At 41.3% G+C, this 26,634-nt stretch overlaps 1 protein-coding gene across 2 annotated transcripts in view; it reads right to left on the bottom strand.

Annotated features, from left to right (window-relative positions):
• LOC124601423 (serine/threonine-protein phosphatase 2A 56 kDa regulatory subunit epsilon isoform) overlaps positions 1-26,634 on the bottom strand; it is a 291,150-nt gene that overhangs the window by 25,690 nt on the left and 238,826 nt on the right. The window contains exons 8-10 of one of the 2 annotated variants that reach the window (XM_047136244.1): positions 20,385-20,504; positions 2,598-2,827; positions 1,869-1,937 (exon numbers count right to left, since the gene is read on the bottom strand). In XM_047136244.1, coding sequence (XP_046992200.1) covers positions 1,904-1,937; positions 2,598-2,827; positions 20,385-20,504 — 384 coding nt within the window. In that variant the 3' untranslated portion in view covers positions 1,869-1,903. The remainder of the gene's footprint in view (positions 1-1,868; positions 1,938-2,597; positions 2,828-20,384; positions 20,505-26,634) is intronic. The other variant, XM_047136243.1, reaches the window with a different exon arrangement.

The following is a 26,634-nucleotide window of genomic DNA, read 5'->3' as shown; positions in this document are numbered from 1 at the left end:
ACAAACTGGAGAGGCTTTCCGTTCAGCCCTCTGGAATGTCTTTCGCCCCCTGCCACACCTTGAGACGACCTCCCACTCTACCACAGGTGAGGGATCAGCCTCAATGCGGGCAGTATCCCGGGCAACCACAGTCGTAGTCCGATCAGGGGATGCGTGGGACGAGCTGGCCGTCCCCGACAAACCCCCATCCGGACCCCCACAGTGATGCGATGAAAGGTCGCAGTGTTCCATCACTGAAGGTGGTTTGTACTCTTCCTTTGAGTGCAGATATATATCGGTCAATAGAAGACATGGTAGCAGACGTGCTGACGAAGGCCCTTCCTGCGGCGAATCACGAGATGTGTGTTGTTGGACTCTGACTGCAAACCTAGAACCACAAACTTAAGGACTCAAGTTCATCAATTTATACCTGTGTGTAAAAATTGAGGAGGCGTGTTGAGATTCCAATTTTACCGCCACATAATATCGTTGGTGTCCACAGATGTTGTTATGTACACAGTTGTCCTAGCAGTGTGTGTTCTCTGTCTGTGTGTGTTCTCTGCCTGTGTGTGTTCCTTGTTCAGTGTGCGGTCCTTTTATGAATAAAGTTGTTCATTACACACGTGTCGTTGCTGTAATTTCAAGTACTAATCCTAAAAGGTCAAACCGAACAGGTAAAGAAGTCAGCTGTCACTCCTGACTGATTTATTTTTAATTTCAAAATTATTACTCTCATAACTGTATTTTTTAGACCACTTGGGGGAGAGGGGGTGGGGAGGGGGGGGGGGGGGGAGAGGGGACAGTCTTGGAGGGGCTGTCTATGTGTTACAGTATTTTCACGTACAAGTTAAGGATTAATGTTGTAAATAAGCCAGGCCCGAATACAGGGAGGCCTTGAAAGGTCGCAGTGTTCCATCACTGAAGATGGTTTGTACTCTTCCTTTGAGTACAGATATATATTTGATGAAACGCAACTTTATCTGTAACTTCTCTCATTACTAACACAACTTCAGTAGATTAATCTTGAAGAATATCACCAAATGTATCTCAGACTTTTCTTCTTTGTGAAGACATATTGAGTCTAATTATTAACTTCTGGAAAAAGAAGTACAAACAGCTAGTCACCAACACCTGTACCTCCTCTTCGTCTCTATTTCAAACTATCAGAGTGAAGGACATAAATGTAAAATTAGAATTATGTACTTTCACATACTAGTAGTTAACTGCCAAGTCACATAGATGACGAAACAAACACAAGACAAATTACTTTAACAGAGGGGAGACTTTTAAGGACAGGTAAAGGTTTCTTTTTTCAACAATCACAGAAGTACACAAAGCCATCTAAGACCCAGAAGGTTACCACTATAGTTGAAGGAAAGGAAGGGAGAAATAGTTCTTAAACGTAATCTACACATTTATACAAGCAAGAATACAAGAAAAGTTATTAGTTCTAACACGGGGATAAAAGAAGTTCTACGATGAAGAAACAGTTTATCAGATGATGCCACAACAAAGTACTCCCAAATTTCAGAGGGCGAAATGAATCACAATGTTACAAAAAAGCTAACAGCCCCATGAAATATGACAACAATAGCGGGATACAAGAAATCCAACTGCTAAAAGAAATAGCAACATTTCTCTCTCAATACAAACAAATGGGAAAGCAAATTGATAGTATGATGAGCTCAGATAATTAAACATCAGAAATTTCTTCACAGAAGTTGAGTGTAAAGACCAAAGTAAATTAGGGCTGGTAGTACTGAAGAATGTAGAGTATAGAATTATAATCTGACCAAAATTATTTCCCAACCTCCTTAAACAAAATCTGAAATAAGTGTCTACAACCTGTGTAGATGAACTAACTTAACAAAAATGATCAACACAGTTACCTTCGATACGCTGCAAACCTCAATCTCGTCATTAATCATTTGTTATTGGCCAAAGTTTGGTCTGGTGCACTGGAACAAAATAACAAATTTTTACATGTATTTTTTTCCAGCACACCGGTAATGGTTTATAGCTGAGCCACACAAAGCACCGAATAACAAAATGAGTATCGGCTCAGCTCTTGAGATGTCCCCATTTTATTTACATAAGAAACCATAGGTGTTTTTCATTCTGATAAAGTGGCTTTTACATTGTTTCAAGGTGTGTAAAGTAATCATCTATACAACAGACTGAAAGGGAGGAGGGAAAATTTCCTTCTACTGTTACAAAATAACTTATTACAGCAAAATATGGGTACAGAGCAGTCCTTACAAACTGAATAACTGTATGCATGTTCACTACAGAATTCATGTATTGATCATGACTTTTCACCTTTTGCAACATAAGGGAAGAACTAACCAACCAACCAATTTCTCACAGTTCTTTTTACGGAAGCCTGTGTGAATCACAAGTGTCATTGGGTACTTCGGTGAACTATTAACAACTGAATATTTTTTCTGAAAGGTCTGTGAAGATGTTTTGTTTTTCTAGGATGGGGGGGATGGGGGAAAAATGAGGGAAGGAGTTGGAAGTTTGCCTGAAACTAAGCTAACATCTAATATTCAATTCTCCTTTGTCACACAACAATTGATAGCAAAGTTCTACAATTTATGTGAGTCATGCTTACTTACTTCTGCCTGTCAGCTTTATATGAAGCTGTGAGCTCATCAAACAACTTGCTATTCATCTCCATGAATGTTTTGAGCACATTGTACACAAGGGCCACAATAGTCTGATTCCAGTGTTCCTTACTTATTCGGTACAGAGCTGGAAACATTATTGGCATTATCACATTGTTGTGTTCTTCTATTAAACTCATGATGTATTCATTGTTCCAGAAGTACAAAGCACGCTCAGCAACCTGAAAGAAAAAAGGAATTAGTCTATAAAAATAGTATAATCCAATAGAATATAAGATGATAATTAATGCTCAGCATTACAATATTACGCTTGGCATCAAAAATGTCCATGCAATTACCTTAAAGGAAGGTTCCTCGTATTAAATTGGTTATATGTACAGCACTTTGCCATTCTTATTTTCATCTGATTTCAAAGCAATAATCAAAAAGCCTACAGAAACTGTTTTACACTTATCAAAAGCTTAGAAATCTCCCAATCTTCGAAGCTGATGTATCAAGTTTTTTGAGAAGTGCTTTAGAAAGTTAATGTCTGGCCAGTGCCCTTCAAGTTATAGAAGTAAGAAGAAAATCAAGGAGGGCCTGTCTGTAAGGTCCTCCTTGTTAGATAACTATTGTATATATGTCAAACTCAAGCGTGATCAGAAATGTTTGTAATCGGAGCTAAGAAAAGTTGGTGACTTGAATGAACAAAAAAGAATAGACTGACTCCAGGCTGTCCAACTGCCCTTTAACCACCTTAATGTGTTACCAGCTCGAATGTGAAAATGGTACATGGAACTGTTTTCCTAAATTCATTTAATTTCAGTTCAAAATATTATTTTTTAGCAACTAATTGGTGTTAATTACAAAAAATCTTCTATACTGCCATTGATTATTGTCATTTTGCAATACTTAAGTAAAAAATATGGGCACTTTTCAAAACATGCACAGGCATATCAAAAATGAGTTCCAGCAAACTGGGACTTCTTGTTCATTTTAATTTAAACAAAGTTATAAATTATTAGTTGTGAATGCTGAACAGCATATGCAAAGAATTACAAGTTGAGACTTCCAGAAGGGTTTGAAATTGAACAAGAACAGCTGAACACAATGAATAAAAGGAACTACAACTGAATGACCAACGTTGGGGCTAGAATGGGGAACAGGAGAATACCTAACACAGAATGAGAATGATCAAACGAGCCCAATGTGGAAACAGCAGAAACGGAACTATGAAGAGACCAAAGCAGGAACGAGGAACAGTGTAACGGTAATGAGGAACAAGATTAAGGTGGGAATGACACTGATTTGAAGGAAGTGGTGAACAACTGTGCCTTACAAGTTGTTCCTAGGGCCTACTGTTCAGTTTAGTAAACCATTCCTTTGGACTCAGTCCTTTGCGAATGTCCCATCTAGTGGGAAACCCTCTGAGGATAGCTCATACTAAGATTTCACTAAAGAAAATTCCCCACAATGCATAACAATTTGGTTACGATTACACGTCATGTTACTATGGAATCTTTGTGCCCATACCGCATTCCACATCTTACAGAACAACGTAAATTTTATGTTAATTGAAAATTGGCTTTCACACTTAGCATGGAACAGCAGTCACAGTCATGTCATGAGATGAAAGCTCTGTGCAATATGTTGAGAATGTTATAAAACCTTGATGTAGGATAGGTGAACATCCATTTTCCAAAAAATGTAGGATGCAATAAATGCATGAGGACACCTATCAGCATAAAGGATGGACTCATTCATCAAAGTTAAATGGGAGATGGAAGAAAAATTTTGTGGTACATGCTGGTAGTCTTGACAGAGAAAAGATATGAAGATAAGAATAAATTCCACAGTAACTAATGGTTGATAGTCTACAAGAAGTGTTAGCAATATCTAAATTCTTATCAGCCATGGTATGTCTATTGATCTAAGACATTACAAGGCTCAGCTACGGTAACAAATACGGGGTCACAATGGCTTGTGTTAGAGCTTTGCTTTTGCACAGTGTAGGGATTCTGCTGGTCGATGGCGATGTGAGATCAGCATCTACAGGTTGCAGTACAGTGTCAGATAGCATGCCCACAACTGGAGTAAATTTCAAACACGTGCAGCCTGTTAAGACGCAGACAGCCTTCCAAAGTCTATTTTCCATTGTTTAATAAAACTTTCAACAGTGAATAATGGCGCTACAGATTGATTTGATTACGAAATGCTTTGCTTGTTCTCAAACCAAGTGAGTACACCTATACCTACAGATACATTAAACTGCAACATTATCAGATACTAGTGTGTCACAATAATAAATTGTCTTTGTACCATATCTTTTTCTATACTTGCTCGCAGGCTAATCAAACTCCTTCCTTAGCCTATTTTTATCACAGTTTCTCAACTTACTACATCTGTGTCAAGCCCAGAGGTGAACTGTCTGGAATGTTCCTGTATTAAGGTAAGGAGGTATGTTCATAAAGACGCAGCCTTCAGACTGGCATAAGATGTGAGTCACAGTGTTATCTGAGTCATGTTCTCAGCCAGCCTGACTTCTGGCATCAACAGGAAGAATGAGTGAACAAAATTTTAGTGTGGATTCATGCAGCATCAGCTCGGATGCCTGACCGTGGGCAGCAGTGGATAAATTGCTGACATAGGAATAATAAGGTAGCTTGGCCGTAGCCTACACGATCAAACTGCCCTTGCCGAGTTCCAACAGTCAGGAGCGGTGAAGGGTCTCACATATCCATAGGTCCAGTATAACAGGGCTACCTTGGGGCAGCCTATACTATCTGCATCTAGCCATCTAGTGACGAGGTCCCATGTTCCATGGGGCAGTGTTGAAATAGCCAAAACCAGTAGATCTATTAATACTACAAATGAATTTAAATATATAAAATGTACTTCCATTGTAAAAAAAACTCATTCCTATTTCATGTTAGCAGATGGTATAAACACACTACTCACAGCAGAGAAGCCCAACTTTGCATTCACACTGCAAAAGTAATGTGGTGAGACAGGAAATTGTTTTAACCAAGTAGTTGGAGTTTGCGAATTTTTCATTGAGATTGTTTCTCAGAAATGATTAAACATCATGAATGAATGTTACTGATGAGCATGTTCAAAGATCACAAAACTCTTGCATTTCTTCATCAGTTATTTTTAGAAAGTGTAACACATATTTTTGGTAAAATAAACATTATTGAGAGCTCAACAAGCAGAATGATCTCTCTGTGCCAGAACACAGTAAACATAATTTTTTGTGTGGCAACATTGTTTTAAACTCATGTTTTTTTGGGGGGGATTGTGAGTGCCTCCGTTCCTTAGATTCTGGAGCATGACATGACATACCCAAGTTTCATCACCGGTCACAATTCTGTTTAACAGTTCATCTCCATTGCCACTTCATCAAGTAAGAAATGTCAAAGTACTGCCAAGTTGCTTCATTTTATGGACAGCCATAAGTTTTTTCGGATCCCAACAGGAACACAATTTGTGAAAATTTAAGCAATTTGTGACAATCTCAAGCAAAATAGTTTTTGAAATTTAAAGAAACTCATCACAAAGCATTCCCATTGTGAACTGTCTGTCTTCACAAATTTTCTCATTCAATTTCTCAAGTTAACCTTCACTGACAACTGAAGGCCATCCACTCTGTGCTTTGCCATGGCCATTACTTCATTCATCATTAAATTGTTTTACCTGATTTCTCACCGTTACAGCAGTCATTACAGTTTCACCAAAAATTTCAGCTGGCTTAACATTATTTGTGTTCAAAAACCGTATTACAGAATGCACTAAAGTTGGAAGGCTCAGAGAATCCTTAAACATTTTAAACGATCACTAACAAATGTAAAGGCAACACAATCTGGCTGTAATGAAGTCAGTGGAAAGACAATGAACCAGAGGGACAAGTGTAAATGTGGGGAACCGCGACACTAGTGCTACAGTGGCGGTAGAATGAAAGGAAACTTACTTTCCAGACATACCTAGTTTCAGTTTTAGTATGTAAATGGTTAGACATGTAAATTTTAAAGTTTGTCTTGCTAAATGGTGGGGAAGGGCGGGCGGTGGTGGTGGGGCGGGGTATGTTGGAGATAAAATAATAATCAATGAGAATACATAATTTTTATTCCCTATAATAAGAGTGTCTGACTGTTATTCTTCTTTTGCCTCTATTTAAGCTGTCAGCAAATTATTGTTTTTGTTGACAAAAAGCATAATTTTCTCGCCAATGTACAGAATGATTTTAATTTACGGTTTTTCTTGACATTACTTTTCTTTTTCCACCAAACATGATAACGACAAAAATCTGCAGAGCACTGTTTTTGAAATTGTAGCTTATTACAGTGCACTTTTGTGGGCTGTGCAATCCACCTTGACAATGCTACAGGTAGAACCAATGAGATACTTAAGATTGGAAGTTGGACTGGCAGGGGAGGGGAGCCACAACTTAGTATGTGCTTTACACGAAGACTCTTGGCATGGTCGCTCTAGTGTGAACACGATGTAGCAGTGACCACTGAGCATGAACAAAAGAGAAATTCGAATGTCCGGTAGGTGAGCAGCTGTGCATGGGGAATAAGCCCCATTTCTCTCTCGCAGCCAGCCTACAACCACGTTCTATCTTTCTGGAAGAGTAGAACCATCACACAGATCACAGATTACTTCTGGTGTCATGAGACACTCACTCAAAACACCATGATGGATCAGCACTAGTCTCTTTGCTCATTTTAAATGAAGATATGAAAATAAAGTGCTATGCACAAAACAAAGCAAAGTGGAGTGCAGAAACCACTTCGTGACAACTACTGTGCAATTGCTTGCTGTGGTTGGCAATGTCGTAAATGAGGTAGTTCAAGCCTGACCCCAACCAGTGTCTTACGTAACCATAGTTCAGAACAGGCGCCACCTAAAATAGTCACATTATAGTGTTCACAATTTTGCACAATACCAAATTTAGCTAGCAGACAAACATATGAATTTCTTTGTTCTATGATGTTAAATCCTGAGACAGAGTCCTATGGTACCATAAGAGACCATTCAACTGCCCAATGACATGGAACCACAGAGTAACTTACAAGCGCACTGATATGTTGTTGCATTCATGCATAGGTTTGTTCATCATTTTGCAAATATATTCTTACATTCCTTATTTTTCAAAATTGGACTTTGAAAGATCTGCAATTTAAGAAACTAAAAATGGTTACTTTTATATTTGGATTAAAAAATAAAGCCATTTCAATAATTAATACAATTTGATAAAGACAGAGGCGTTTCAAAATGGGAACTCTTTACACTACGGCTCCTGCGCACTTTAAGCATAGCGCTGTATTTAAGTTGAATATCACTGTGAGCCTTAGTAAATGCACTGCTTTGCCTTCCCTTATGGAACTACACCAAACTGAATGTACTTTAATGAACAACTTCCTAAACAATTTAAAAGAAAAAGACTCATTTCGGTCACAAATAGTTCAAATACCCACGACATTTTTCAGTTTCTTATAATATTTTGTAAGTCCTCCAAAAATTACAGGTTTCCCAGGCAAATCACTGCCCGACTTTTAATACTGTCGAAATGTGAAGGGCCAGGGGGCGAACCATACGAAATGAGTGCCATAACGTGCAAGTATAAAGCACCTTTTATGCTAGTGAGTACTGTAACGCTCCTTGCATATTATTCCTGTATACAGGTTCGTTTCCCAAAAATGGTTAGTTTAATTTACACATCGGTATAAAAAGGACTGCCCTTCTAACAAAAAGTCTAAATACACTCCTGGAAATTGAAATAAGAACACCGTGAATTCATTGTCCCAGGAAGGGGAAACTTTATTGACACATTCCTGGGGTCAGATACATCACATGATCACACTGACAGAACCACAGGCACATAGACACAGGCAACAGCGCATGCGCAATGTCGGCACTAGTACAGTGTATATCCACCTTTCGCAGCAATGCAGGCTGCTATTCTCCCATGGAGACGATCGTAGAGATGCTGGATGTAGTCCTGTGGAATGGATTGCCATGCCATTTCCACCTGGCGCCTCAGTTGGACCAGCGTTCGTGCTGGACGTGCAGACCACGTGAGACGACGCTTCATCCAGTCCCAAACATGCTCAATGGGGGACAGATCCGGAGATCTTGCTGGCCAGGGTAGTTGACTTACACCTTCTAGAGCACGTTGGGTGGCACGGGATACATGCAGACGTGCATTGTCCTGTTGGAACAGCAAGTTCCCTTGCCGGTCTAGGAATGGTAGAACGATGGGTTCGATGACGGTTTGGATGTACCGTGCACTATTCAGTGTCCCCTCGACGATCACCAGTGGTGTACGGCCAGTGTAGGAGATCGCTCCCCACACCATGATGCCGGGTGTTGGCCCTGTGTGCCTTGGTCGTATGCAGTCCTGATTGTGGCGCTCACCTGCACGGCGCCAAACACGCATACGACCATCATTGGCACCAAGGCAGAAGCGACTCTCATCGCTGAAGACGACACGTCTCCATTCGTCCCTCCATTCACGCCTGTCGCGACACCACTGGAGGCGGGCTGCACGATGTTGGGGCGTGAGCGGAAGACGGCCTAACGGTGTGCGGGACCGTAGCCCAGCTTCATGGAGACGGTTGCGAATGGTCCTCGCCGATACCCCAGGAGCAACAGTGTCCCTAATTTGCTGGGAAGTGGCGGTGCGGTCCCCTACGGCATTGCGTAGGATCCTACAGTCTTGGCGTGCATCCGTGCGTCGCTGCGGTCCGGTCCCAGGTCGACGGGCATGTGCACCTTCCGCCGACCACTGGCGACAACATCGATGTACTGTGGAGACCTCATGCCCCACGTGTTGAGCAATTCGGCGGTACGTCCACCCGGCCTCCCGCATGCCCACTATACGCCCTCGCTCAAAGTCCGTCAACTGCACATACGGTTCACGTCCACGCTGTCGTGGCATTCTACCAGTGTTAAAGACTGCGATGGAGCTCCGTATGCCACGGCAAACTGGCTGACACTGACGGCGGCGGTGCACAAATGCTGCGCAGCTAGCGCCATTCGACGGCCAACACCGCGGTTCCTGGTGTGTCCGCTGTGCCGTGCGTGTGATCATTGCTTGTACAGCCCTCTCGCAGTGTCCGGAGCAAGTATGGTGGGTCTGACACACCGGTGTCAATGTGTTCTTTTTTCCATTTCCAGGAGTGTACATTTGCAGAATTAATGAACTAATCATGATAATTTCTTTTGTTAATCTGAGTTATATAGCAATAATAAGTTGGAAAATATTACAGTACACAAGTAGACAATGTTGTCAAAATAATGATGCGACCAAGGTTGGATCAAAGAGGAGGGGAGAGTTAAAACTAAATTAAAATCAAATGGTAATTTTTGTAATCTGCACCTAAGTTAAGTACAAAAATTTAGAGTCTTGGACAGTGGATTTCATCATTCAATTCAGTATTCCCCAAGCCACTTTACTTTGTGTGCCTGACATAATGTATTACCTGTACCAGTGACTTGTGTTCCCCCACCTGTTCTAATTGTGGCACACCAAATATTAGCAGGGCTTCCCCATTTACCACAGAAGCACATGCTTTCCATTAGGGTATTATCTGCTTTGCCCACAGTGCAGCATGTACGCCACTATTGAGAACAGTTGCTGCAATCAGCTTTTGATGCTACCACAAGCGGCTGTTTTGGTGCCATTACTGCTACTGCTACGCTGACGTCACATGCTGACTTTTCACTGGCAGTGCACCAAAGTTCGGCCAGTCAAACGCGCCACCAAGTGGTGTCATGTAAAAGCTGCTACTGAAAATGTTCTGACAGTGGTAGCTCAGTGTGAAGGGGACGTTCGTCTTCACAGAGTGGAGTTTTCAGTTTTGTGCAGCATGAAACATTCTTGAAAAATAACACCAAGTACATAACTCCTTGCGTATTATGTTGACCAGTGTTTCCTGTTGCTATATAACTTAATTTTGGAATCAGCAATAGTAAAGTAACATTATCTGAGATTACTCACAAACTTTTACACATTCTCGTCCATAGTGGACTGTTTTTGATGCTGCGACTGTAAAGTTAAATTACAAAGTACAGAGAATTTCTACATCAGTTGTTTTACTTGTTAAGTACTAAGCATTTTGATGTTCACCTATCATCTCCAGGTGGTAAATGGATCAAACTAATTGATGAAACTAAATTAGTTTTACTCAATGTGATGAGTCCTCTTGAGCATATGATAGTGTATATTACATTCAAGACTATAGCATTATGTACCTGTAAGCAAGCTTTGTTTTGTTTTAGGGTGCAAAAACAACTAAAGCCATACACTCCCATACCACAACTGTAGAAAATGAAGACAATTAAGGAGTTAAAAAGACTACACATTAAGTCCAATTGACAGAAGGAAAGACAGTTAAAAACAGGGTCTTGGAGGAAGGTCGATACAATTAGCCATAGACACAATGCAAATCCTGAACTGAAGTTCAAATGTCCTTTGCCATATTCCTATGACAGGTCAAAGTAAAACACGCTACCGCCCATGTGTAGTTCGCTAAAACAGCCGATAACTCACGACAGCAAATATAAATGAGAACGTAAGTGGTTAAAAAAAGGCATTTCCCATCAAATCAATGTGGACCAGGGACCCACATAAACGTCACAATGGCTTCATAAAGAGTGAGCAAGTGAAAGCTTTCCTGAACCCATTGCACCAAGGGATGGACGGCATACAGCTTACAGAGCCTGTGAAGGCCGCAGAGAGTTGGAGCATATGACACAATTGAGAAGCCTGTATCACCGGATGTACTGTATGGTCTGATAGAGTGTGAAGAGCTCCGCCACAAATACTGAGCAATGTTCCAGAAGCCAATACCGAAAATAATTGGGGACCATACACCCAACAGCACAGTCAGTCCGAGAGCAATCAACGTACACAAAGTACACGAAGTTTTGTGCGAAGGTGAAGGTCGAGAAACTTACGGTGATAAGAACGAGGCTGGAGTAGTGTTCTTCAGAAGCTAATGAAGTCCAAGGTGAACATGGCCCAGCACACAAAGCCAAGGTGGTGAAGGGTTCAAATACATCGGGAAAGTGGCAGGTAGCGTGAAGTTAAGCTGTCAGAGCAATAATCGAAAGCAAACTTCAGGAGGTAAAAGAGAAGAGAGATGTGCCCCACACTGGCGGTCAAAGGAGTCATCGAAAGAGGTGGAATAGGATGGGTGATCAGGCATGGCAGACAAACAGCACAAATTTATGCTGAGGAGAAAATCAAGGTGGTACGACTTCAGTAGTGCAGCAGCTTCTGCATACAGACTTTCAACCGGGCTAGTGTAAAAGGCACCAAACGCCAAATGGACAACCATAGTCTAAATCCGTGCATACAAGGGATTGGTACAAATGGAGTAGTGTGGTCCAATCCACTCCCCATGAAGTACCGCTGCAGATACATAGGACGTTGAGGGACTGCGTACAGTGGGCGGCGAGATAGGTCACATGGGAGGACCAAGAAAGTTTCCTATCAAGTATGAGCCCCAGGAATTTCATAGTTTCAACTAACAGAAGAGCAACACGCCGAAGATGTAAACGTGATGGAAGAAACCAACTGCGCCATCAGTAATTCACACAAATGGATTTGTCAGTAGAAAAGCAAAAGCCATTGTCGATGGTCCATAAATATAGACAGCTGAAACAACACTGAAGACTCTGCGCAAGGAGACAAGTCCATGGTCCATGGAGAGCTGCAATAGATGGCAAAATTGTTAATGAAAAGAGAGCCAGAGACGCCTGGTAGGAGACGGGCCATAATAGCAAATTGCTATAGCGAAGAGGATGATGCTCAGGATGGAACCCTGAGGTACGCTGTTTTCCTGGATAAAGATGTCTAATAAGGTAGAAACCACATGTATATACCTTGAAAATTCAATCTTTTAAAAATACCTGGAGGAAATTCGGTCTTGGAAGCTCCACGTGCACAGAGCACGCAGGATACCAGTCCTCCAGCAGGTGTCGTACGTAGGCTTTCTCCAAATTGAAAAACACAGGTACAGTCTGGTATTTGCGCAGAAAACCAGTCATGATGTGGGTGGACAAAGTAATGAGATGGTCAGCTGCAGAACGGTGTTAACGAAATCTACACTGTGCAGTCGTTAGTAAATTGCGAGACTCAAGCCACTATACCAGCTGCACATGAATCATATGTTCCATTACTTTTCAAACACAGCTGGTGAGAGAAATGGGGTAGTAAATATATGGAAGATGTTTGTCCTTACCAATCTTAGGTACGGGTATGGGCAAGACAGATGCTTCACGCCAGCATCTGGGAAATGTGCCCTCTGTTGATTGTACATACGAAGGAGAAAGTGCTTGCCTGCAAGAGAAAGGATCGGCAAGATCTGAATGTCAACACTGTCCGACCTTTGGGCAGAGGGCCGGGGAGGAGAATAAGCCTGCCTGCAAAACAAAAGTTATGCAACATCTGAATGTTAACATCATCTGGCCCAGGGGCGGAGGATCGGAACGGGGTGAGAGCATGATCTAGCTCCTTCATAGTAAAGGCAGCATTGTAGAACTCACGATTCTCAGCAGAGAAGGATATCGTCCGAGCCACCCTGACTCATTTCCGATGGAGAAAGACAGGATGATACTGGGTGGAGCTCGAAATCTCTGCAAAATAGTGGCCCAATGTGTTGGAAATAGCAACAGGGTCTACTAGGACGTCATCTGCAACTGTCAGGCCAAAAATTGGGGAATGGACCTTGGTCCCAGAGAGCCTTTGGAGGTGCACCCATACGACGGAAGAAGAAGCAGAACCATTAAAAGAACTAGTAAATGAAACCCAGCTAGCTTTTTTGCTATCCCAAAGAACACGACGACACTGTCTCGCAACTGTTTGTAATGAATTCAGTTTGTCATGTAGGATGATGGTTAAAAGTGCGGAGAGCACTTCTGTGCACCCGAATTGCATCGCAGCACACCTCAGTCCACCAAGGGACCAGGACATGGTGTGATAAATAGAAACTACGAGGAATGGAACATTCTGCAGTGGTAAGGATAAAATTTGTAAGGTATTCTACCTGGTCATCACAACAAGAAAAATGCTGTCTGCTAAAGGTTGCACGTACATGGGATAAGAGTCAGAAAATGGATAGAACATGGGAAATTGTCGTTCGGGTACCTGTCAGAGATAATGAACCAATCGAGACCACAGGAAAGCTGAGCAGTACAGAAGGAGAGTTCCAAATGGGATTAGATGTACATGTAATCTGAAAGGAATGTGGGTGCTCCAGTGGAAGACAAATGAGGTTAAGTTGATTGAGAAGGTCAGCCACGAAGGCATCTCTCTGACAGGTTCTTGAAGAGCCCCAAAGGGGAATGTGCACATTAAAGTCACCAGTAACAGAAAGGAGTAAGGGAGTTGCCCAATAGACTGACAGAAGTTGTCCTGGTGACACCAAATGACGGAGTGATGCAAACAATACAAAAAGAAAAGGTGAAGTGAGGAAGGACTGCAACAGCTTGAAGCTGGGTAGACAAGGAGATGGTTTGACTAGGAATGTTATCCCAGATGAGCAGCGTGACTCCCCCACGAGCTGGATTGCTGTCCTTGGGATGGGAAGGTCAAGGCAGACCTAAAAGAAATGCGAGAGCTCAAAGCAGTCATGAGGATGTAATTTTGTTTCCTGGAGGCAGACAACAACCTGACACTTCAATTCCAAGAGCAGCCATAATTCCTCTTCATTGGATCTAAGGCCATGAACGTTCCATTGGAGGAGAGTCATGAAGAGGAAAGGGGAGGAGGGCAAAGATGAAGTGGTTTCAGCTCAGCAGCTGCCAAGTGCCAGCGTTTGAAGACTCACTGCTACAGGACGCAGAGGCTGGAGGGTTCTGTTCCATGAGATCTACATAAGTGTCAGAATTCTCTCTCTGTCGGTCTGCAGAGTCCACAGCAGAAAAATGGTTGGCACTGTGCAGCAGCAGCACAGAGGTTGGGCAGGTGAAGGTATAACATGCTGACACCATTGAAGAAATCTCCGAGTTGGCAAATGAGAAGACCATTTGCCTTTGTTTGACTTCTTGGAGCCGTTCCGGTTTGCAGAGGTAGATCCAGATGTTTGTTGGCTGGAGGGATGTATAACGTCTGCACAATCTGTTCTTTCCAGCCTGTCAGTTGTGTAGCAGGTGACTTCGGCATCCGAGGCAAAAGTTTGTTGGCTTGTTGCACAGCTGGAAGAGGAGATGGGGACGTTATCACGATGCTGGACTATTTTACAACCAAGGTGCTGAATACGAGGTCTTATGTCGGCATGGCCATGCCCTTCGTGGAGCGAGATGTAGCAAGAACAGTACTGTAGATGCCGGATGGTAGAAAACAGGGTGTCCGACTAGCCAACAACTTGAGAGCAACAGAGTAAAGCACTTTTTCCTTCACCCAGATCTCTTGGGCAGCCCACAAATTGAGATACATGGGACATCTCGGGGCGAGGCTGCATGGTCGCCATTGCAATTGATACAGCGGGAAGAAGGAAGCGGACTATTACCATTGTGAACATCCCTACCACCGATTACACATTTAGCTAAGGGGTCGACAGGACATTCGAGTGTAGTAATGATGACACTGGTAGCAACCCATCGGGTTTGGAATGTACAGTCTGACTGTGATAACTTCGTAGCCTGCTTTGGTCTCTGAGGGAGGCACCACACTCTCAAAAGTAAGAAAAAGGGTGCTTTTGGGCACTAAGGATGCATCTACCTTTTTCATCACCCAATGGAGCCCTGTTCACAGAGGTACGTCTGGATTTCTGCCTCGGTCTGATCATCAAGCAGCCCAGGGTAAATAATACCATAAGAAAAATTCAACATTTGATGGGCCTCGACACAAACAGGACAGCCACTGAGGAGCTGAGCTGCAAGCATTTGTGTTTGAGGATTAGAAGTAGTCTCGAAAAGCAAAGTGCCATTGTGTAAACAAGTTTAGTGGACATTGAATGTGAAGAAGATAATTAGCTCATTGCCATCATCTTTGATGGCATGCTCCTTCCAACTGCAGGCCCCTCCATTCAGAGGGGGCCGCACCCACCTGAAGTGATTGTTCACACCTCACAAACATCTGACACAGGGACCAATCAGCAACTTGGGAAGGCACTCACCCCTGCCAGGGTCTGGCTTGTACTGACAGGTACGTGCAAACCCTACCTGTCAAAACCCAGGGCTGGGAATTAACATCTCACCCAGTCACCTGTTACAGGTCAGATGTGTGGTCCACCCTTCAAGAGTGCACAGGGAGGGAGAAGAAAACAAGAACCACAAACTCCAAAGTGGAGGAAGGATTAAAAAAAAGAGAAGACAGTTCTGATGTCAGCTATTGAAAATGCAGAACACATTCCCAAAAACATCCTAGATATTTTCCCCAAGGGAGGGGAAAAAGAATAACGAGAGGATGGGGGGGGGGGGGGGGGGGGGTAAGCTTTGAGCTACTGTAACAATGGAATATCATTCTCACCATTTACTTGGAGATATCAGTCTCAAACACATTGTTTTGACTACATAATTAATATGGATATTGCATTTTTATTCCAACTACGTTTGTATCATTGTGAATTGTATTGAAAATAAAAATCATAAATATTTGAGTATCTATTCAGGACTTAACAATTATTATATAAACTAAACTGGCCAGAGCTACAGTTTTAAAAGTAAATTTCAGTTTACTTGCTTTTCATGTGCTTATCAACTCTACTTTAACAAAAGGCTTATGACGTCGTCGTGCGTTAAGAATTATGCAAATGAAGTTACTCAGAAGAAGGTTGTGAATGGCACACATTTCAAGAAATTTAAAACATTTTGTCTCAATAACACACATTTTTGCAGCTGTCTGATATTTCTAAATCTCAAAGCAGCTTAAAACAGTAGTTTTTGAAGGTTTTTTCTCCTTAACCTTCATGGACATGACCCCTGGGTCTTCTTACTCCTCTAGGCAATTGTGCCCACCCATAAAACTTCATTAATCTGCCTCTGGAGGGTTTGAGGAATAAAAAATTGAAATCAGTCAGTACAGGGAGACAGCTGAATTTCAAGAATGAAAGAAAGTGATGACAAGAATTTATAAGACTGTGTGTGTGTGTGTGTGTGTGTGTGTGAGAGAGAGAGAGAGAGAGAGAGAGAGAGAGAGGAAGGACTGGTGGGGGGTGCAGGCATTCTTTCCTACATTGTGCCTCCAAGCCTTTTATGGGTCAGTTGCTAGTCCCTGACAGAACAGGAAAATTATATAAACGGTAAAACTTTCGCCACCTAGCTGTTCTTTTATTTCCTTTTGGAAATTATTACCATTTTGGCTCTTTAACCATTTTCATGTGATACGACAAACAACATAGACTCAGAATCACTTGAAAATGGCTGCAGAGCTGAAACTACAATAGTGCCCCAAAGGAAATAAAAGTAAAATCAAATTAAGAAATCATTAATCAGTTATATGTGACCATGATTCCCAAAAATAAGAAAATCATCAACAATGTAATGATTCAGTATCTGTCATTTTCATTTTCAGAGAGAGGCTGCTAGTGTAATATGGTTTAGACAGAGACGGTTTGCAGATTTTGGGTAAATGAGGAAAGAACCACTATTATTAGTCCTATGGAATTAAGGGGAAATGGCAATAGGGAAGTTTTAAGTAAACGAAACACAGAGGATGATGAATTTTGGAATTTCCATACGAAGAGACACTCTCAATTCTTGATCTTTCGAAATGGATGAGGCATACCAGGTTAGCAAGAACTTTGATTAGGTTTAGCTCTAACTAGTCATGTTACTGTTAAATAATGTGGAGCAATAATACTGAAGAACAATGGGCAAAATGAATGTACGAGAAAAACCAAAATGAGAAGTATGTATGAGATCACTGGTTTACAGGCATCTATATCAATTTAGAGAGGAAGGTTTCTACGAAGCGACACTCAAAGAAGGCTAATAGTAAAGTGTCTCTCTTAAGGAAAGACCCGCAAATTGGGGTTCTTGCTCACTCATTGTTGAGCGTCCCATTCTAGAGCATGATGAGCTCAAGTGCGAATGCTTGACAAGATTTCAATGTTGTTGAACAGGAAACTGTGGGAAGTGTTGAGGTCACCTGCTCTGGCTGACTCATCATCCTGCCATTGCGACTGTAGTGACTCGCCATCTGTAGCCTGCTTTTGTTTCTAATTGATGGACCTTTTCTCACATCAACACAGTTATGCTGTACGCATATATTCCTGAATTACAGCACCTACTGGAGACAACATTGTAATCCATACCTATATAACAGACAATGAAAATGGGTCAAAGTTGCACTAAACTTTTGTAGGATAATGCTGTATTTTGATGATGTTTACCAATCAAAATTGCGCACAGACTCTTACAAGCTCCTGACATCGAGAGTGAAAATGTAAATGGGTAGAGACCTCTTGTACACATTTCTACACGCTTTTCAGCTATAGCTTCTTTCACTGCAGCTGATGACGCTTCACAACTGACACTATGACATGTTCTGCAGGCTACCTTCAGATAGACTGCAGTGAAACTGAAAAATAGGAACACAGGGCATGTACCACAGTACACATAACTGACATGACTTCTATCATGTTTAATCAGCAAAAATCTTCCCCAAACACTGTTACAACCACAATCTTTCAAACTCAAGACATATTCTTTGCAATCCAACTCTGCTCACAAATTTTCTCCAGGCTCCCATTCACACATGGCTCTGATGAGGGTGGCTGAGGGGCAACCGTTTAGTTGGACCACCTGACTTTTCAAGCATAGTGTGTTTAAGTGTCGTTTTCCATTACTCCCCATGTCCAAAGCAGTTGAACTGACATCTGCCACACTTTTGAGGAACTACCAGTGTTGAGAAATTCAAATGAACACAACCACCACATGCACACTTTTTTTTTCTGAACGAACAAGCCTCCCGAGCACTGGGAGGTTGAAAGGGATGCCTAAGAACAGGTACATACTAATGAGCAGGAGACTGATGTATGCGGAGTAATTGAAGAGATGAGCTCAGAAATGAGCTAGTTATATAGTGGGGCAAATATCTGCAGGGACATATTTGTAAGCAGCAGCTCAGGAAGAGCAAGTTTTAAAGAAGTGAGACTTTGAGAAAAGATTGATTTAAAAACATGATGATTTAGGTTAGGTCCTTTTTGAGTAAGCTCTGGAGTGAGTTGTATAAGAATTCTTAAGACAGGAGACAGCAAACAAAGAAACAAAAGAAGCTCTTATTCCTGGAGTGTACTCAATTTCTACATTTATTCTCTAATAGTGTACTTGAAAGTAAAAATGTAAATTAATGCTGAGGTGTAGAAAAAACTATCCCATAATATTCATATACAACATTACTGCTTGGCACAGTCACATCGATTAAATATTTAGGTGTAACACTGCTAAGTGATGCGACAGGCGATGAGTATGAAAGAGAAGTTGTAGTATAGGCAAGTGGGTTGTCTTCAGTTAATTGGGAGAGTTTAAGTGGAGTTGGCTCATCCACATAGAAGATCCCATATAGAAATTTGTGCAAACCATTTTTGAGTATTGCTGAAGTGTTTGGGATCCCCATCAGGTCGTATTAAAGGAAGACATTGAAGCAATTCGGAAGTGGGCTGCTAGATTCGTTACCAGTAGATATAATGTACATGATGTTCTTTTTGTGGAACACTACTGAGAAAATTTTGAGAACTGTTATTTGAAACTGACTGCGAAATGATTCTGTTGCGGCCAATGCCATTTTGCTAAGGACCACGAGAGTAAGATAAATTAGAGCTTGTATGGAGGCATGTAGACAACTGCTTTTCCCTCATTCTGTTTCAGAGTAGAAAAGAAAATGAAATGATTAGGTATGGTACAAGATACCCTCCACCACATACCACATGGCAGCTTGTGGGGTATGTGTGTACGTAGATGTTGCTTTTAATCGGAACAATGTAATAGTAAAAATGGAATACATAAATCAAAAAGCTGACAATTACAACAATGGGCATTTTAGAATGAATACACAAACGGGATAAAATCCTATTATAGAATACAGTGATGTATGCAATTGCCACAGAAATTGACTAGGAAATGAATATTGGATATACAGGCAAATTGGGTTAAATAGAAGGCATCTGTTATGATAAGCTCAAAGGGAACTCAGTAAGTAATGACGTTGCACACCAACAGCAATACGTGTTGTTTGTATTTACTGCTAGTCTCCGCATAGCACAACTGAAATACAAAATCAAACAATGGAAGAACTTTGTGACAGTCTTTTTGTGTGCCTTTCTGTGACTCAGCATCCCCGCTATATGCCGAGCGGCAACTATCCTTTTCATTATATTGCTGCAACTGAAATACAATCTACTGTGGAACTGAAACGTGTGTAGCATTTATTTACAAGGGTTACTCAATGTGGTCTGTAACTTACAGAATATATGTGAACTGTTCTGCCAGTACCAACAATGTTTTCAAACAAACAATACCTGAAGTTCATTTGCTCTCAACAGCTACACTTTTACTTTGTTAACAACCCCTAGCAACTCTCACTGCTCAGTGGCACTCACCTGACACATGGAATGCATAGCACTAACAAAATTTAAGAAACATAACAATCATACAAAACGTAACATTTTTTTTTTTTTTTATTTCCAGAGGACACTTATCATAACTACTATGATTACTTAATTTAACAAAAAGTAGCAGATATAATCAAATTCTGCTGCTGAAGAGATCACTAAATGAAACCAAAGTAAATTTCAGATAGTCGACAATCGCAAAATACATTGTAACTGCCATTATACATATACCAACCTGAAAATGAGGGCTGGAAACACATCTTGCAATTTGTCTAAAAAGCGGCTCCTGTATTTTCGCAAATTGTGTTGGTTCAATAACATCTAAAATTTCTTCAATTTCTCCAAGAAACATTACCTGTAAGGAACAAAATTTAGTAAATACAAAAAATGATATCTTATTTTACTAATTTACATAAATTTCATGAGCAATTGATCAAATTTATTGAAAGTTTCAGATATTGTTTAACATGAAGGATATTTATGTATTAAATTAATTCAAATTTCTCAATAATTATGATTAATCTGATAAGAAGAGTCTTTGACAGAAGACTTCTTCATAACCCACAATAAATGAAAGATACTAAGAATAGTGGGAATTAGTGAAGTTCGGTGGCAGGAGGTACAAGACTTCTGGTCAGGTAACTACAGGGTTAGAAACACAAAATCAAAGAGGGGTAATGCAGGAGTATGTTTAATAATGAATAGGAAAATAGGAATGCGGGTAAGCTACAACAAACACCATAGTGAACGCATTATTGTGGCCAAGATAGATACAAAGCCCACACCTACTACAGTAGTACAAGTTTATATGCCAACTAGCTCTGCAGATGACAAAGAGATTAATGAAATGTATGATGAGATAAAAGAAATTATTCAGATAGCGAAGGGGGACGAAAATTTAATTGTCATGGGTGACTGGAACTCGATAGTAGGAAAAGGAAAAGAAGGAAACGTAGTAGGTGAATATGGAATGGGGTTAAGGAATGAAAGAGGAAGCTGCCTGGTAGAATTATGCACAGAGCATAACTTAATCATAGCTAACACTTGCTTCAAGAATCATAAAAGAGGGTTGTATACATAGAAGAAGCCTGCAGATACTGGAAGGTCTCAGATAGATTGTATAATGGTAAGACAAAGATTCAGAAACCAGGTTTTAAACTGTAAGACATTTCCAGGGGCAGATGTGGACTCTGACCACAATCTATGGTTATGAACTGTAGATTAAAACTCAAGAAACTGCAAAAAGGTGGGAATTTGAGGAGATGGTACATGGATAACCTGAAAGAACCATAGGTTGTAGAGAGCTTCAGGGAGAGCATTAGGGAACGATTGACAAGAATGGGGGAAATAAATACAGAAGAAGAAGAATGGGTAGCTTTGAGAGATGAAATAGTGAAGGTAGCAGAGGATCAAGTAGGTAAAAAGACGAGGGCTAGTAGAAATCCTTGAGTAACAGAAGAGATATTGAATTTAATTGATGAAAGGAGAAAATATAAAAATGCAGTAAATGAAGCAGGCAAAAAGGAATACAAACGTCCCCAAAATGAGATTGACAGGAAGTGCAAAATGGCTAAGCGGGGATGGCTAGAGGACAAATGTAAGGATGTAGAGGCATATATCACTAAGGATAAGATAGATACTGCCTACAGGAAAACTAAAGAGACATTTGGAGAAAGGAGAACCACTTGTATGAATATCAAGAGCTCGGATGGAAACCCAGTTCTAAGCAAAGAAGGGAAACCAGAAAGGTGGACGGAGTATATAGAGGGTCTATACAAGGGTGATGTTCTTAAGAATTATTATAGAAATGGAAGAGGATGTAGATGAAGACAAAATAGGAGATATGATACTGCGTGAAGAGTTTGACAGAGCACTGAAAGACCTAAGTCGAAACAAGGCACCGGGAGTAGACAACATTCCATCAGAACTACTGACAGCCTTGGGAGAGCCAGGCCTAACAAAGCTCTACCATCTAGTGAGCAAGATGTATGAGACAGACGAAATACCCTCAGACTTCAAGAAGAATATAATAATACCAATCCCAAAGAAAGAAAATTACTGAACTATCAGTTTAATAAGCCATGGCTGCAAAATACTAACACGAATTCTTTACAAACGAATGGAAAAACTGGTAGAGGCCAACCTAAGGGAAGATCAGTTTGGCTTCTGTACAAATGTTGGAACACGTGAGGCAATACTGACCCTACGACTTATCTTAGAAAATAGATTAAGGAAAGGCAAACCTACGTTTCTAGCATTTGTAGACTTAGAGAAAGCTTTTGACAATGTTGACTGGAATACTCTCTTTCAAATTCTGAAGGTGGCAGGGGTAAAATACGGGGAACGAAAGGCTATTTACAATTTGTACACAAACCAGATGGCAGTTACGAGAGTCGGGGGTCATGAAAGGGAAGCAGTGGTTGGGAAGGGAGTGAGTTGTAGCTGATCCCCAATGTTATTCAATCTGTATATTGAGCAAGCAGCAAAGGAAACAAAAGTCAAATTCGGAGAAGACAAATCCATGGAGAAGAAATAAAAACTTTGAGGTTCGCCGATGACATTGTAATTCTGTCAGAGACAGCAAAGGACTTGGAAGAGCAGTTGAACGGAATGGACAGTGTCTTGAAGGGAGGATATAAGATGAACATCAACAAAAGCAAAACTACGATAATGGAATGTAGTCGAATTAAGTAGGGTGATGCTGAGGGAATTAGATTAGGAAATGAGACACTTAAAGTAGTAAAGGAGTTTTGCTATTTGGGGAGCAAAATAACTGATGGTGGTCGAAGTAGAGGGGATACAAAATGTAGACTGGCAATGGCAAGGAAAGCGTTTCTGAAGAAGAGAAATTTGTTAACATCGAGTATAGATTTAAGTGTCAGGAAGTCGTTTCTGAAAGTATTTGTATGGAGTGTAGCCATCTATGGAAGTGAAACATGGACAATAAATAGTTTAGACAAGAAGAGAATAGAAGCTTTCGAAATGTGGTGCTACAGAAGAATGCTGAAGATTAGATGGGTGGATCACATAACTAATGAGGAGGTATTGAACAGAATTGGGGAGGAGTTTGTGGCACAACTTGACTAGAAGAAGGGATCGGTTGTTAGGACATGTTCTGAGGCATCAAGGGATCACTAATTTAGTATTGGAGGGCAGCGTGGAGGGTAGAAACCAAAGAGGGAGACCAAGAGATGAATACACTAAACAGATTCAGAAGGATATAGGTTGCAGTAGGTACTGGGAGATGAAGAAGTTTGCACAGGATAGAATTGCATGGAGAGCTGCATCAAACCAGTCTCAGGACTGAAGACCACAACAACAATAACTAAGAATTAAATAAAGCACAATGAAAATAAAACTGTAACTAATAATTTTTATTCACTGGTATCTTCACAAAATTTATGGACACATTATAGAAAAACACAGATGGAAGCAGGAAACTAGTGAGTGGAGCAAAAGCAGCCCCTGTGGCAGATTTACATCTCTGCCAAATACCCTGTGTTGTCCCAAGGAGGACAAAGGCCTCCTAAAAATAGGGGTAACTGCTTTTGAAGACTCACCCAGTGAACTAGTCCGCATAAGAAGGTACCACACTTAATGTGCACTACATATTGAATTACACTTGATCACTTAGATGTAGTTCTAGTTCTTTCCATTCCTTTCTGTTTCTGGCTACGCTGATTCTGTTTCTGGCTATGCTGATCCATCGTCTACTTGCTTGTTTTCTGAATAAGTCTGACCATTTGCATTTAGGTCTTCCTGGGAGTCCCTTGCCGATGTAGGGGGTCACATGTGATAGCTCGTGCTGTCCATATGTCGTCTTTCAGTCTCGCCATGTGGCTGCCCCATTTCCATTTGGTCCTCGTAGCCTGCTGTGCTAAGTCTATTGTTGCTGACATCTTGTCTATCAAGGTGTTTGATGTTCTGTCTTTCAGAGAGACGCCAAGGATCTTCCTCTGGATTTTCCTTTGGCATACCTGTAGAGTGTGTATCTCTCTCTCTCTCTCTCTCTCTCTCTCTCTCTCTCTCTCTATCTCTCTCTATGGGTTTGAGAGCCCATGTCTGACATCCATTCTGAGCCTCCTATTCAGGGTTGTGTCTAGCAGTATGAACTTTTAAGGCCCAGAAAGCTTTCCAAGCTAAGGAAACTCTCTGTTTTATTTCTTTTTCCATTTTGTTCTTAAAGGAAAATATTTGGCCTAGGTATATATATCGTGATACATATGTTAGTTCCATTCCTTCAAGATCTATTGGGGTTTCTAATGAATTTGTCATTACTTGTGTTTAAGATTTGTTCACTGTGAGTCCTGCCATCCTGCTTTGTGAGTTAAGCTACTGAAGCATTGACTGCAGTTCCCTTGCAGTTTTGGAGAAGAGGAGTGTCTTCAGTGAACCTCAAACTTGTCAAGTCTCTTGCCACTGAGGCATATTCCAACTTTCTTACTCATTTTAGTTTCCTGAATATGTCCTCCAGTATGCACGTAAATAGTTCTGGGAACATGGGATCCCCTCTAGTCAAATTCCCCCTTTCCCAGCAGAAAGGTTGGCCTGTATTCCCCCCACTCCCCCCCCCCCCCCCCAGTTTTAATTGTAGTGAAGTTGTGGTGTGTGTGTGTGTGTGTGTGTGTGTGTGTGTGTGTGTGTGTGTATTGCTAATAAATTTCAGTTTTCTTTAAAGATAGTTCTGTGTACAGTTAATCTAAAATAATTATTAATGCATAATTTAGTGGTGTGCTTTAGCCTATAAGCAGAGACACTTTTCCCAAACGGTAAGAAATTTTACAAGACTTTAGGTGCATTCAATAGTAAAAGGAAGAGCAAATTAAGAAAACTTAATCATGTATATAAACGAAACTGAACTACCTCTGGCTCACAGAGTAACGGAACAGCATCAATTTTACATGTAGATAGTTTGTTGTTAATTTATATCATCATTTATTAATATTTATTTTAAGAGGAATATGGGGAGAGAGACATTATAAAATGATGGTAAAACTGCATTGTGATTAGCAAATAAGAACATTTTATTTCTATGCTATATACAGGATTGAGAAAAACTGTCACGAAATTTTAACCCTGGATAGTTGATGCCAGTAGGACCAAAATTACTAATGTTTAGGTTGACAACGCACAATTCTTAAACTACAGAAACTTGGCGCCATGTGCTCCAATTGGCCGCGGGATTGTCCTGTTGCTGCATGCTCTGGACAATGCACGACCGCGAATGTTTGCCTGCCGGAGATCGTGATGTATCCAAGGCAGCCCGCATGCTCTATGGTAGCGCCCCAGCCTTCCACTCTGGGGGCGAATCCACTGGGGCTCCGACACATCCCTTGTAGTTTTATGAGATGTACTGGGAACAAACCCATCAACAGCTGTTATTTTGCATACAGAAAGTCTTATGCAAACTGTGTTGGCCCTGAAATGGGCCTTTTTTGTAGCTAGGATATTGTTTACTTGAGGCAGGTGCTCGAACGGGCGACCCTCTGACATAACACAAGTTTGGTAACATCAAACGGTGTATTGCCAAACTCTCTCCAAGATTCCTGGCACTACCCTGATGCAATTGGCGGCATGTTGAATGCAATCCATTAATTCCTCTTCATTTCTAGGTGGTTAATGTCTGAGTTGGTTAATGAGAACCCTGGAGATTCCCCACAGGAAAGAGTCCGATGGCATGAGGTCTGGCGATTGTGGGGGCCATGTCCTACGAGCACCTCTGCCAATTACCTGGCCGTCAAAAAGTTCATATAAATATCCGAGCACAGCAAGACTTATGTGCGGGCGCCCAACATGCTGCAACCACATGTGTAGCCGTACGTCAAGAGGAACATCTTCCAGCAGGCCGGGTAGAGTTTCTTGCAAGAAGTGAAGGTGATTTGAGCTGGTAAGTTGAGGAGGTAGATGGAACAGTCCAATTAGATGATCACCAACAATGTCTGCCCAAATGTTAAGTGAACATTGTTCCTGGCGTCCATGGACACATGCGACATGAGGATTTCCCCTTGCCCAATAACGAATGTTTCGAGTGTTGTAAAGGCCATATTAATGGAAGATGCACTTGTCAATAAACAACACACTGGAGGGGAAGCTGGGATCTCATGCAACACGTTGCAAAAACCACACACATTACATCAGCTAGTCTATAAACAAAACCCATATCTCATTGTTCTTCAAACGAATACTGTACCGCCATGCTTACTGTATGACTAAATTGCAGGCGACGTGTGTGTGCTCCGAAGAGAAGCTTACATGTGACTTCCTCTGATGTGAGGTGGAGACAAACAGCAAGAGCTATTCGACACATGTGTATCGCATTTGGGCAGTGACGGAGCGAGGGATGTTCGTATGCGTGAACCGACAACCATAGCGCTGCCCATCAACCAACTAATGGCAACAGAACAATTCCATGGCCAATCGAAGCACATGGTGCCAAGTTTTTGTAGTTTAAAAATGCTGCGTTGTTGACCAACACAACATAACTA

The sequence above is a fragment of the Schistocerca americana genome, chromosome 1 (genome assembly GCF_021461395.2).
Source record: "Schistocerca americana isolate TAMUIC-IGC-003095 chromosome 1, iqSchAmer2.1, whole genome shotgun sequence".
Classification (NCBI taxonomy): domain Eukaryota; kingdom Metazoa; phylum Arthropoda; class Insecta; order Orthoptera; family Acrididae; genus Schistocerca; species Schistocerca americana.
Note: the sequence above shows the minus strand (reverse complement) of the source record. Positions and strands in the feature narration are given on the sequence as shown.